The sequence below is a fragment of the Toxoplasma gondii genome, chromosome VI (genome assembly GCF_000006565.2).
Source record: "Toxoplasma gondii ME49 chromosome VI, whole genome shotgun sequence".
Taxonomy (NCBI): Eukaryota; Apicomplexa; class Conoidasida; order Eucoccidiorida; family Sarcocystidae; genus Toxoplasma; species Toxoplasma gondii.
Window position 1 is genome coordinate 1,836,833 of NC_031473.1, and position 11,923 is coordinate 1,848,755.

At 53.6% G+C, this 11,923-nt stretch overlaps 2 protein-coding genes across 2 annotated transcripts; one reads left to right on the plus strand and one right to left on the minus strand.

Annotated features, from left to right (window-relative positions):
* Positions 1-66: 66 nt before the first annotated feature.
* TGME49_242030 (hypothetical protein) lies at positions 67-11,133 on the minus strand. Its single transcript, XM_018780632.1, has 14 exons — positions 10,115-11,133; positions 9,338-9,496; positions 8,901-8,995; positions 8,338-8,739; positions 7,518-7,914; positions 7,013-7,199; positions 6,275-6,480; positions 5,476-5,580; positions 4,730-4,867; positions 4,152-4,349; positions 3,437-3,619; positions 2,737-2,822; positions 1,853-2,279; positions 67-1,224 (listed from the first exon to the last, which is right to left on the minus strand). Exons 1-14 carry the CDS (start codon positions 10,430-10,432, stop codon positions 454-456), a joined length of 3,672 nt encoding a protein of 1,223 aa, XP_018637585.1. The 5' UTR covers positions 10,433-11,133; the 3' UTR covers positions 67-453.
* Positions 11,134-11,319: 186 nt separating this feature from the next.
* Positions 11,320-11,901, plus strand: TGME49_242040 (hypothetical protein; the record flags this gene model as incomplete). The annotated part of the gene is made up of 1 exon (XM_002366703.1): positions 11,320-11,901. The coding sequence occupies one exon, from the start codon at positions 11,320-11,322 to the stop codon at positions 11,899-11,901; it is 582 nt and encodes a 193-aa protein (XP_002366744.1).
* Between the last annotated feature and the right edge of the window lie 22 nt (positions 11,902-11,923).

Genomic DNA, 11,923 nt, shown 5'->3' on the forward strand with positions numbered 1-11,923 from the left:
ACTAAGAGGAAAGAAGGGCAATTGTGTCTGCGGGCTCCTCGCTGAGGTCGAGATGCTCCGCGTCTGCTGCTGTTGATCTTTCTTGACATTTCCAAACGTTTGGAGTCGCGAGAAACGAACATGTGAAAACGGCCTCTGAGCCCCAGAGTAAATGAGGCGCCCTGCAGACTTTTCGCCGCCTCAGCGGCCGACCCTACGCATGTGTAGAGGCAGGTGCGAGAAGCACAAAACGTTGCATGCACAAAAATGCATGGACATACGTGAAAAATGCATGCAGGGGTGAAAAATGCAAGCAGCCGGCTGATCACCTCTACCTCCCTCGGTCTCTTTGGACGAAATGTACATGCAAAAACAAAATAGAAATATTTTTATGTTTGTATAGGCGGCTGCATCTGGAGAGGAGCACCGTGGAGGTTCGTCGAGTTCGTTTTTTGCGATCGCTTTTTTAGAAGCCTAGAGAGGAGACGGGAACACTCCGAGTTGGCAGAGGACAGCCCAGACGAGAGTGACTTCTTCGTCTTCCTTTTCCTTCTCGCTCTTGCACAGGTCTGAAGACGGCGACTCGAGAGCAGCCGCCGCTACCGCCCGCGCTGCCCGGACGCGTTCGCTGTCGCTCGGAGACTCGCCTTTCGTTTCGTTTTTCTCTCTCGCAAATTTCCTTCGCAAGTGGGCCTCAAATGCGCCAAGGCAACCTAAAGAAGAAGAGTTCTCATCTGCGTTGTTTTTAATTTCTTCTCTCTTCGCTGCAGAAGGCTCTGCACTTGTTTCTCCCTCTGCCGTCCCCAGCAGGGCGTCCAGGCCCCGGAGAAGCAAGCCTATCATCCAGGTCGGCCCTCTCTTCCTTTCTTGTCTCACTGCTTCATCCTTCTCCTCTTTCTTCGTTTCGCCCAAGTCTGAGCTTTCGCGCTCCTCGTCCTTCGTTTGCTGATCCTGCTTGTCTGCTTGCGCGTCGCGAGCTTTCTCGCTGCCTTCCCCTGACTCCGTTTCGAAAAAAAGGAAAGAACTTTCCTCTTCGGGGTCGTAGCCGAGAGAGCGCGAGAGACTCGCAAGGTACCTCGCGTCTGCCTGGAGTTGCAGGAGCATGTTCTCTCGAAGCTCTCCTCTCTGAACAGGTTCTTCTTTTGTGAGGCGCGTAGGGAGGTCCGCCACCAGCAGCGCGCGACAGAAGGATGTGAAAACGACAGAGAGAAGACCCGCAATCAGCGACTCGTCTGAGCTCTCCACCTGAAAACATGAAAAGGCAAAGCCCCAGGGCCACAGTCAACTGCCGCTCCAGGAAAACACAAAAAATGTACAAGCGAAAAACCTCGAAAGCTTGTGTCTACAGAGAGAAGACATCGGCAAAAACACAGTCCCTGCTTCAGAAGCCACACACCATTTCCTCCCTCTAGTCCTCAACACCCACAAATGTAAAACCTTCACCAACACAAATCTACAAATATACAAATATACATATATATATATATATGTATAAACAGACGCATACATGTATATATATATATATATATATATAAACAGACGCATACATGTATATATATATATATATATATGTATATATGTATATGTATATTATATTGTTGCTTTTCTCTGTGGATGCAGAAGCGCAATGGACGCTTGGCAAATGCCTGCAGGAATGCGCCCACAGATGCGCGAACGCAGCCGAGAAAAGACATATATGTGCACGGAGAAACACCGGAGAAGACGGCAGGCGCCGAACGAACAGATTTGTGTGTTCGATTTGAATCTGTCAAGAGGAAAATTCGTTTTTCTCGCATTTTTCTGTCGGTCAAGCGTTTCCCGCAGCTGCTGGTGTTTTTAAGACTTTCAGCCTCTTGCTGTTTCTGCACATCACCTCGGTTTCGCGTTTCTCGGAGCCTTTCGCCCCCGCCGCAGCGACCTCGAGGTGAGGCAGCAGCTGGAGGAAAAATTCTCCCGCAGCTGTAGAGACACTCGACGGCAGAATGGCCTTCGATTCTTGCCCGTTTATGCTCTCGCGCTGCTCCCTCAAAAGGCTCTCCGCGCGCTGCGCCGACGAAGAGACCGAAATGGCCCCCCAACAGAGAGGATAGAAACGATGAAGAAAGAGCGAACAGGGTGCTGAACATGCGAGGAGAACAAGAGCTCTCGACGCATGTCGCAACTTCGTGTACGCTGCGAAACTCGCAGGAAGCACCGAAGGCAGAGGCGGCGCAGAAAAGGAAGAAGAGCAGGAAGAAGGGAGAAGCGAAGCACTGTGGGCGACGGCGCTCGGCGAAGGATACACGAGGAGGTCAGGGTGTCTGGAGACAAAAAGAGACGAGAGAAAAAAACAAGTCCTCTACTGGGCTGGCTGCGCTTGGACAAAACACACACTCTGCCACAAAGATCGTCCGATGTGACTTCAAAAGTCCGTCTCTCCACGTCATCGTCCGAGTCTGGGCCTCTACACAGAAATACCAAAACTCCGACAACCATGCATGCAACACCCGCATTCATCCAGACAGATACACCTTCCCAGCTTCAACTGTGCATACGCACATCGGAATGTACATTTATATATATATATATATATATATATATAACCATATTCGCCTGTGCAGATGCACATCCGCTGATATATATATATATATATGTACATGCGTGTAGGCGTCTTTTTGCGCATGCACGTGAAACGGGTGGGCCGAGCAGAGGCACCGTCTGTCAAGGTCGGGGCAGAAGCGTTCAGTGCGGTGTGCGAGTCGCTCTCGGAAAACCTACAAGTTGGTGAGCTCGCGAAGGTAGACGTTGAAGCGACTGTGGCGGCGGTGGCCTGTCAACGCCTCGTCAAAGACCACCGCAGCTCCCTAAAGAATATAAAATACCTTCAGTGCAGCAAGTTCATGAATATATTTATGTATATATATATATATGCTTATATAAGTATATATATATATATAGTATTTATTGATATTGCCACAATGAACAGAGATATAGAAGTAAACATGCATAGGGAAAGAGCTCGAGATGAGTGCGCAGGGAGGTGTGCAGAGTTCACATGTTTTCGCATCCAGTTATTGCTGTCGGTGAAATGGAATGCATGCTTCCTTTTGTTCTTTCGCCAACTGCTTGCAGACGCAAACGCGAGTCTCTCCAGCTTTCTGCTTCTTTCACTCCTCTATCCTCTCACGCGAATCCCCTCTCTCTTCCTCATCTCTGTATATATAACTTACGTGTATCGACAAACAAAGACATCCACATATCAACGAATATGTATACATACATATATACATATACACATATATAAATGTATATATATAACTGTATATATATAATATGTTCTATGTACGTCTCTCAGTCTCTCTCTCTCTCTAAATATATATATATATATATATCAAAGTGTACGCACGTTCTCTCACAGTTTCGCCAAAGGTTTGAGCATCTGGTGTTGTTTGTCTGTTTGTTTGAGAGAATCACTTACTTGCGCGAGCTTCTGCTGAGCGCTGGCGAAGAGAAGATATTGTTGCATGCACGCGTTGAGGAGGGAGAGGTCGAAGGGGAGCGAAGTGGGCAGAACGTCGAGAGGAAGGAAGTCGCCCGCGTTTCCTCTCGCGGGCAGATCCCTTTCTCGCTCGCGGTTCTGCGTGTCTTGAATGCTCTGGGTCTGAGACAGCAGAGACTCAGAGAGAGAGAGAGAGAGAAGAGTGAAGGAAAGAAGAAAGAGGGAGAAGCCCCCAAAAGCCAAAAAGCCAGACGCAAAGCAGAGACACGAGGAGACGCAGAACGAAGCGAACGGAGGACGAGACCGAGCCGACGCGAGCGGAGACAGCGAGAAGGCGTGATGTCCAAGAAGTCGAAGAGAAAGGACTACGAGGAGCATCGCCAGGGTGAGTTGGTCCGTGCAAGAAGAGAGCAGAAGACCGCGAAAACGAGGACAGCGCGTGCCGAAGAAGGTCGCAAGCCCCCCATCGAGGGGAGAAACAGAGACGAAGAAGGCCGCCTGCGGTTGGAGTGGGTCAAGCGAAGAGCATGCCGCGGCAGAAGAGAGGCATCCAGAGAGTGGTAGGTGACGGAGAATCAGAAGGAAAGAGCAAAAGAACGAAGCGAGAAAGAGTCCTCAAATGGTCGACTGAACGAGCGAAAGAGGTTCCTGACCGGACCACGAGAGTGCGAGGGAAAACCGCTTTTTATCGGACCTTGTACTGGATGGTGTGAGCGAAGGTCTGAAGAACAGGAGAGAGCGACGAGAGAAACTCTGCCACCGCGTCGTCGACGGCCGAGAGAAGACACGGCGCCAGACAGAGGTGGAACGCTCCCGGGGACAGCGCGGCAAGGGCGGGACTGGAGAGACGCTGCAGTGTGCGATCTAGGCGACCTTCAAGTTCCATGACAACCTGCGAAAGCGATGGTACGCAGAAGGTTTTCGACGCGTCCAAAACATGAAAGTGCATCTTTTTCTTGTCTCGACATATTCCTCTCGAGTGCCCTCTCTCTGCGCGAGGCATCCTGTGTCTCACCCTCCTTCAATGAGCCTGCAGAGGTTTTTTCTCCACCTGGTCAACTTCGTTTCCCCGCTGCTTTCTTGGGCGTTGCTACAAAGCTTCCTCACAACGCGAAAACTAATGGAAGACAGACTCCTGCGTCTTCTTCGCACTTCCCTCGCTTCCCTCTCGCCGCTCTCTTCTGCTTCGTCCTTCTCCTCCGCGCGTCTCTCCTTTTTTCCGCCTTGCCTCCTTCTCCTCTTCTTTTCTGTCTCTCCTGTCTTGGACCGGACCTGCGAAGGAGCCTGTCGCTTGTCGAACGGCCTGACCGACGGCGCGTCTTGCAGGAAGAAGCGTCTCGAGCTCTTCCAGAGCGCCGCGTTGAACTGCCGGAGAAGCAGGGCAGGGAAGAAAAGACAAGTGGACGAGATCTGAGAAACAGAAGCCCGCAAAGCAGAAAACGAAAAGTCAAGGAGACGGCGAGGAGGAAAAGACAGTCGGGAGACGGACCTCTGCGTTCCTGAGCAAACAGCTGGGTCCTCCTCGAAGAAAGCACTCGCCTTTGTCTTTTTCTCCAGGGAGATCAAAGACGCCAGACGAGAGGAAAACGTCAGTCCCAGCTGTCACAGACGAGCAAGACGAAAGCGATCTTCGAGTCGAAGCGCAAACGGTGCCCGAAGGAGGAAACTGCAGAGCGTGGAGAACATGTCACACATCTGCGCTCTTTCTCCGCACAGTCTCTCCCCTCCTTTAATGAAGACGCTTCTCCGAAGGTCGCGAACAGGCGTCCGCAGGATTTGGAAGACTCCCTTGTTTGTTGCAGCTTCTCTCCTCAAGACTCCATTGTTCTCTCTCTCTCTCTCTCCCCAGAGCGTCGAGATGTCTTTGCTCCTCCTTCGCTCCGAAACGTTCGGCGTTTCTGCTCTTTTGGCGCGCGCTTCATCTCTTCAGACTCGGCGCACCTTCGATTTCCTTTTCTCGTTTTCCTTTTCTCGTTTTCCTCGCTTCTGGATGTCTTTTCTGCTTCCGTTTCTCTCACTTTGCGCCACAGTTGAGGGATGTGAGGTTCGCTCTCAGCCACCACGGGAGTCGCAGACAACAGCGTGAAGCCCATATCGTACGTCTGCAGAAGCTTCTCGATGCGCTGAAAAGAAAATACGCGGCAGAAGACCGCCGAAACGCGACGCTCACGACTCGTCGCGACGCGGTCTTTCGTACGGGGAAAACGCAACAAGCGTCTCCTCCCGTCCTGCCCTTCCTAGCAAGTTAACACGCAGACGCCGACTCGGATCTGCAGGCGAGAGAGACAGTTGTTCAGCGTCGACGCGGACAGACGCAGGCAGATGATGCCAAAAAGAACCTCCGCCAACAGCGAATGAGACAGAGGCCACTGGAAGAGAAAGCACATGCAGACAGGCAGAGAAAGAGAAAAGAGCAGAGCGGCAAAAAGAGAGAGATGCAGACAGGCAGAGACAGGCAGAGACAGGCAGAGATATACGTAGAGGAAGGTTGTGAAAGAAGCAGAGACTGAGAGGCAGAGGTGCGAAGAGAGGAACAAAGAAGTACATTGACTTCCCTAGAAACGGACAAATTGTTTGGACGGTAATACGCGGCAGAAAACCTGCATATCTCTGTTTCGCACTGTCGGCGCTCCTTTTCGCCGCTTGCGCCGAAGCCCAGCGTCAAACTCCGCCTTTTGTCGGCCTTCTTTTTCGTCTCCTTTCCCCTTGTTTCTACCCTGTTCGCCATTTCCTTCGCGTCCGCCTCCATCTCCCTCTCAACTCGGTCTTTGTCTTTGTGGCTTCGAGCCCCCAAACCAGCCTTCCGTGGTGCCTCACCGCCATCCGCTCTTCGTCGTCTTCCTCCAAGTCCGCGCCGCCAGCAGCAAGGAAGGCCTCCACCTCTGCATTCGGAGCTTCGCCTCCAACCTTCAAGCAGAGAAGAAGCGTCTCTTCCCAGACGCGTGTATGCAGACGCGAAGCTGTTCGGTGAAGCCGCAGCGGCCGGTGAGGCGCCTGAGAGGCCGCACCCGCCACCCCGGAGGCTGCCAGCACCACAGGGAAGCCGAGCCGGAACGCGGAGCCAAAGAAGCGGATGAAACGCAGAAGAGGAGAGCAGGAACGTGTAGCAGGAAGAGAGCTCGCACACTGTGAGAAGAGGAGAGATGGAAGACGAACCGAAACTAAGGACGAGACAACGGACGTGACGAGAAGAATCCAAAGGAAAGGAAACGCGTGGATCTCCACATGTCGGTGGGTGCTCCAAGAAGCGCAGAGACGTCAAACACACTCTGGAAAGAGAAACGCGATACGAGAGCGACCAAGAAAGCAAACGAATGGCCTCAGAGTCCGAAGCTCCTTCGCGAGAATGCATCCACGCGCCTCTCCACCACCACCAACCTCTCTTCACGACTTCCCAGAGCTGCTGCAAGTGCCCGCTTCTCAGCTGTCTTTTCCGCGCGTTTCTCCACCGTGAGAAACACCGCCGCCGCTCAGGGCGTCCTCCTCGTCTTCTTCAGTCTCTTCGTTCGGCCTGAAAACGCCTCTCACTTGCAGGCGCGTCCGCCTTCGACTCACTTTCTTCTTCGCCGCGACGTCCGCACCCGAACGGTCCCTGGGGATCCGCCGACCGAGAAGAAGACGAAGCAGAGTGAGCAGCCGAGGAACAAGAAGACGTCGAAGAAGCGTCATCAGACGAAGCGCGCAAGGCTCGTATCTCCGCCTGGCTGAGTTCGTCGGCAAAGAGCCGAAGCAACGAAGACCGCTGAAAGGGAAAGAAACGAAACTCACGCAAAAACTGATTCCTTCACAGCCATGCTTCTTGGCCAATCTCGGCGCGTACAACATATATACATACATGCATATATACATGTATACATATACTCATACATATATACATACACCCATATATATATATATATATATATATATATGTGTAGGCATTTGCATGTTTTATAGAAATGTGCGTATAGAAGCATATTTTTACAAACACACCTTGAGCTATTTCCTGCAGTGTATACGAGGCTTTGTGACAGGGAAGTTCCAGGGTCGACTTTTTTTTTCTTAGTTTTCTGGAGTTCACCTCCTCAAGCAGTCTGGTGAACTCTTCGAAGTAGAGCAAAAGAGCTTCTGGCTCTCCGATCGTTCTCTGCTCTTTCTCGACAGAGGCGTCGTCTCCGCAAGCGTCCGCCTCTTCTCTTGGAAAGCCGTCGCCTTGCTCCTCTGCGTAAAGTTCCCTCTCGCCGTGGAGTCGCTCGTTGGGCGCGAGAGCCCAACAAGCGCCCGCGGCAACCTCGGCCTCGCGCCGGCGCCTTCCCGCAGGCGTACGAGCCCAAGTGGCTAGCCAGGCCTGCCGCAGCTGGTCGCCGAAGCACTTGGAAAGTTCCTGCTGAAGTTGCGCGGAGTGATTCAACGTGACGGAGATGTTCATCGCGACTCGCAGGCTCTCTGCATCTCCCGAGAGGAACGCGGAGCGCATCCTGGGGCAAGGAACGGCGCAGAATGGAGAACCGAGAGAGCAGCAGTCGCACGAACAGACAAGGGCAGAAAGCCGAGGAAACGCCGAGACAGAAGAAAACAGCCATCCGAGAGGGAAAACGAGAAGAAAACAAAGGCGAGAACAAGACCGAGAGCAAGATGGCGTACAAGACAGAGAAGAGGAGGAAGAACAAGGGAGAGAACGCAAGACCTCGCGCTTGTTCAGGTGAAGACTGGCAGGAAAGCTGCTGCAGGAGGAGACGGAAAGGGAGACGGGAGTGCCACAACCAAGGATGGCCGGCTGAGGAGGGGAGGTGGATGCAGGTTCGGAAAGAACGATGGAGGTTGCGGCCGCCCGGGGGTGCATTTCTTGTCATCTTGCCGAGACGCGTTCCTTTCCTCCCCCTTCCCGTCCGTCTGCTTACAAGCTGCGAGTCACGACGACGACTCTCTTTTCGAGCAGCTCCGCAGCGCGAACTCTCGCAGAGAACTCGCCAAACGCCTTCAGCTCCTGGACTGCATTTTTCAGAGCCGCTGCATGCATCGCTGCTTGCGCCAAACTGCGGAGGCGCGCCGTGCTTGCTGCATGTTCAAACGCAGAGGAAGAAGAGGAAGAAGAGGCAGAAGAGGCAGAAGAAGCAGAAGAGGCAGAAGAAGAGAACGAGGAGGAGGAGAAGGTCGAGGCGTCGGCGTCATCGGACAGCCCCTGCCCCTGAGAGGGCTGATGCGGATGGAATGGTGTGCCGTCCACGGAGCTCGCAGGATTGGCGATGAGGGGGGTCTCTTGGTGTTGGAAGCTGTGCAGAAGAAGTTCGATTTCTCCGACTCTGGAAAGCCGCGCATACAGCGTGGAGACACGAGAGGTGGAGGCAAGAAAACAGGAAATACAGAAGACAGAGGCAAGGTCGAAAGACGATTGCGCTGCGCCTTCTGTGTCCCCTGCGTCAAGCTAGCCTTTGCGCGGGGCTGTGTGCAGCATGAGCCTCACCTAAAATCCCACTGGTGGAGAACGAGCAGGACGCGCCGACAGCGGTGGAAGTGCCGCCTGAGGGCATCGAGGGCCGCGAGGCGTCGGAGACTTTCCTGAAAAACCGCGCGGAAGACAAATGAGACGAGCGTCGTTCCTGGACAGGGCGATCCCGGCCTCCGCGTCGGCCCAGGAGTCGCGGGAGACGAACTTCTTTTGATGATGCGGTTTCTGTTGGCGAGATTCGTAAACATTTCAACGAATGCAAGACGACTATGTTGCTCAAAGTGTGAACTGGTCAGACTTCAGCTCTGCAAGCCTAGGTTTGCTCCGTTCGCGGAAACGCCGTTGTCGCATTTTTTCTTTCGAGCCAAGACCGGTGAATCGACAGATCCTCTGTCCACTCTACGAGGAGGGAAACGGAGAGACGAAACCGTCTTCCGCTGCTTGCGCGCTACCTGGTGTTCAAAGTCGACACAAGACAAGGCCTTCAGCGCGTCGTCCACGGTTCGCCTGGCGTCCACGAGCTTCCCCGACAGTTCCTCGACCTGCTTCACATACGTCGGCGCCGCGGAACTCAAATCTTGGCTCTTCGTGTCGAGCGCCTCGAACGTCGTCTGCGAAACGCAGGAAATTCAGAGTTTTTTTGAGCGCCAGACAGCCGACGCGAAAAAAGCGCCAACGCCAACGGAGGTCACGCCCACACCGCAAGACAGGCACATACAGGAGACGGCGTCTCGAACAGCGAGGAGGAACGAAGGCTAGAGCGGCCGCCCCGGCGGTGAAGCCGCAGAAGGCCGGTCGCCAGCGAAACGACTGCATGCAAGAAGACGTCGACCTCGAGCGACCGGGCCGCAGCAGCGAGGAAGAGCCGGGAGGGTCGACGACCTGCCGTGTCTCCAGAGATCCACCTCGAAACGCGTACGCAGTCTTTGGGGAAGACGAGAAGGTAAAACGCGAGAGAAACGGTGGAGGCAGAGGCCAGGGAACGGAGACGCGAAGATGAGCGGCGAAAGGAGAATCGGATCACGCCAGTCGTCAACAGGAGTTTTCTCTGCGTTGAAAAGACGGCCAGTGGGTGACCGCGTCAAGACACAGGAGACGGCAGACGAACGGAAGAACCGACAGAGAGAGACGAGAAAAGAACCCAGAAGAAGCAGAGAGGAAATCAGGAGCTGCAGACAAAGTGACAGACCGAGACAGAGGAAGCACAGAAGGCGGCGTCCTAGGCTTACGGCAATTCTCCGTTGAACCTCTGCAAGAACGCTCTCGAGAGTGGACTCCAGCCTGTCGGCTAAACGCGCCGTTTCCGTCTCCGGGGAAGAGGCGAGAGAAGACGAAGCGACAGGCGGAGCCTCAAACGCTTGCTGCTCGAGACTCCTCTCAATGCATGCATCGAGCCAAGCGCCTGCAGAGAAAGTGGGGGCAGAGAGGGCGTTGAAAGCAGCAGAGACAGCCGAAGACTGGAGAGAAGCAGAAGACGACGAATTTGAAGAAGGAAGCGGCGACCCAGGCAAAGCGCCTTCTGGGGGCTTCGGAACTGGAGACGCCATGGCCTGCAAGTGAGCAGGGAGAACGGAGGAGAAGCAGCAGGAACGAAAGAGGGCAAAAAGGAAAGAACGAGAAAGGAAGGCGTATGAGAAGAGTGAAGAGAATGAGGAGGAAACGAGAAAAGCAAAGAAGCGGACGAGGGAAAAGAAAGAGAAGAGAGAGAGGAAAGAGAAGAACGAAGAAAAGGATGGTGAGTAAGGAGGGGATCGAGAAGAAGAAAACTTCCAAGACACCAAAACCTTAAACCGTCAGAGTGAGGCAGAAACTTAATGCAGGGCGCCACGACAGACGCGAGGTGTACAGACACTCGAAGGAAGCCTTCTGAACGAACTTCTTGTCTCGTTTGCTAAACAGCCATCTTGTGAAAGACGTTTACAAGCTGAAGCGTTTCTGTATGCGTCCTCGTATGCGTTGGGCGACTGGCGCTGCTTCCGAGGATTAAAAAAAGCATAGGCCTGGCGCCTCCTGCTCTCAGAGCGCCGCTGAAGCTCGCCGTTTCCGTGACGCAGGATATCCTCTGGGGTGTTCGTACACCTCAGTCCACGGGGACGGGCCACAGACACCGGAAGCGCATCTCTGGCTGAAAGATCTGCAGAGCAGAAGTCATCCATGCGCTGGGCGGGAGACCAACAGCGAGCGTTCCCCAGTTGCAGTTTCCTTCATCAGTTCCGCCTCAGCGTCGCCTCGAGACATCTTGAATTTTTGTTTCTCTTCAGCTCGGCTTTTCGCTCCTTCTCCGCTGTTCTCCTCGCGTGTCTCCCCGTGTATATACAGACAGCTCTCAAGGTTCAGGGGGGTGGGTGCATGCATGCGCGTTGCTGGCGGCAAAGTCGCAAGGGAGAAAGCGAGTCACTTTCTGAGTCCTCTCATCACCCGAAATCTCCACGATATGCGTTTAAAAAGTTCCAAGGCGATTATTCGTCAAGTTCCTTTCTGCTTGACATCTCGAGAGAAGCCTCGGCGCGCAGTCCGCGTCGACAAAAAAGGCGAGGCCTCAGCTGTGGAAGATCTCAAGCGACGGCTCGGTGTGTCGATGGAGTGTCTTGAAAGTTTTTCCTGGCACACTTTTTTAGCTCTTCGAGTGCAAAAGCCTTTTTTTTCGTTTTTTTTTGTTCGAGAGAGAGAGAGCAAGGCCTTTTTTCTGCCTTCCGCTGTGCAGCTGAACTCTTCATCTTTCTCCGGTCCCCGTCTCGCTGTCGCGACAGTCTCCGGTCTCCAAGGACGCCTTTGCCATCGGCTTGTCGCACGCGGTCCTTTCATTTCTCCTTTTCTTGATTTCTTCTACTTTTTAAAGTCGTTTGGTCTCCGTCTGCCTCTCTTCTGTCCTTCCCTCCTGCTGTCTTGGGGGACCGGCCTTTGTGCCGGGCTCCGTGTTGTTTTTTTTCAACCACCTTTGCAGAAGAAAACGGGATTTTCGGCGTTTAAAAAAGGACCCCCCAGCTCACATCTCCGCGGCTGCAAGGGCTCGTAAGCGCATGCAGAGATGAGCGCGC